We start from the raw sequence: 1,031 nt of genomic DNA on the forward strand, positions 1-1,031 counted from the left end.
ATCTAATACAGCATGATAAGCTGAGTAATTATATTTTCATACAAATCCTTTTTTAACGAAAAACGGCAGCATAAGTCGTTGCACGCAACTTGAACTAGATAACTGTGATGATACATCTAACATTTTTTTGTTGTAAGTGAAATCCCTTTACGTTACACAATATTTATTAAAAATTTTACAGAGGAACGTTGCTTTGAATTTTTGTTCATCAATTAAATCATAACTTAATTTTAAACAAAAAATGTATACAAACTAATTATTTTTATTATTATGATTCTTTTTCATTGTATTGATCTTATCGTTTAAATATTAAAAGTAATTTCATTTCATGTTTCCTTAATTTGTTTTTCATTTTACCAATAATGGAGCAGCTAATCAAAAGGAAGTGGTTATCGATAAAGACTACGAAAATATTAAAAAAGTTTTACTACAAAGTTTAAAATTAAATAAATATGACGATGAAACATTTAAGAAAAATGAAATATATTTCGTTCACAAAAATTTGTGGGAAAAAGTACGTAAAACACATCTATCATCTTCTCATTTTTTCTATGTTTGTACATTTAATCAAACAAAAGACAAGGAATTATTCTTAAAAAAAACATTACGCATTCATAATAAAACAACTGATACCAAAGATAATATCCCGTAAGTAATAATAAGTATAATAAATAATATTAAAAAAATTATTTTCCCATATTATTTTTTTAATACTTTAGTTTCAAGCGTTTTTAATAAGACACTAATATCCTGTTTTTTGCTTTTGATGATATATATATATATATTATATAGGTTTGCTGTGCAATATGGCACAGTTAATGAGCCCAACGCAATAGAACTTTTTGAAAAGAAAATGAACACAAAGATTAAACCATGTGGTCTATTTTTTGATGGAAACATTAACTATTTAACAGCAAAACCAGATGGTTTAATTGGGAAAGATGGTATTATTGAAATAAAATGTCCAGTTAAGGCCCAATATATGACTCCCGAAAAAGCTATAAAAGATAAAGTGATAAAATATGTGCATT

General features: G+C 25.0%; 1 protein-coding gene across 1 annotated transcript; it reads left to right on the forward strand.

The window, feature by feature from the left end:
• Window positions 1-74: 74 nt before the first annotated feature.
• Window positions 75-1,024, forward strand: LOC126910063 (uncharacterized; the record flags this gene model as incomplete). The annotated part of the gene is made up of 3 exons (XM_050692460.1): window positions 75-132; window positions 372-648; window positions 793-1,024. Coding segments are annotated over exons 1-3 (534 nt in total), but the record flags the coding sequence as incomplete, so codon positions are not given.
• Between the last annotated feature and the right edge of the window lie 7 nt (window positions 1,025-1,031).

This window comes from Daktulosphaira vitifoliae, unplaced genomic scaffold (genome assembly GCF_025091365.1).
Source record: "Daktulosphaira vitifoliae isolate Bord-2020 unplaced genomic scaffold, ASM2509136v1 Scaffold_3663, whole genome shotgun sequence".
In the NCBI taxonomy this organism is placed as follows: Eukaryota; Metazoa; Arthropoda; class Insecta; order Hemiptera; family Phylloxeridae; genus Daktulosphaira; species Daktulosphaira vitifoliae.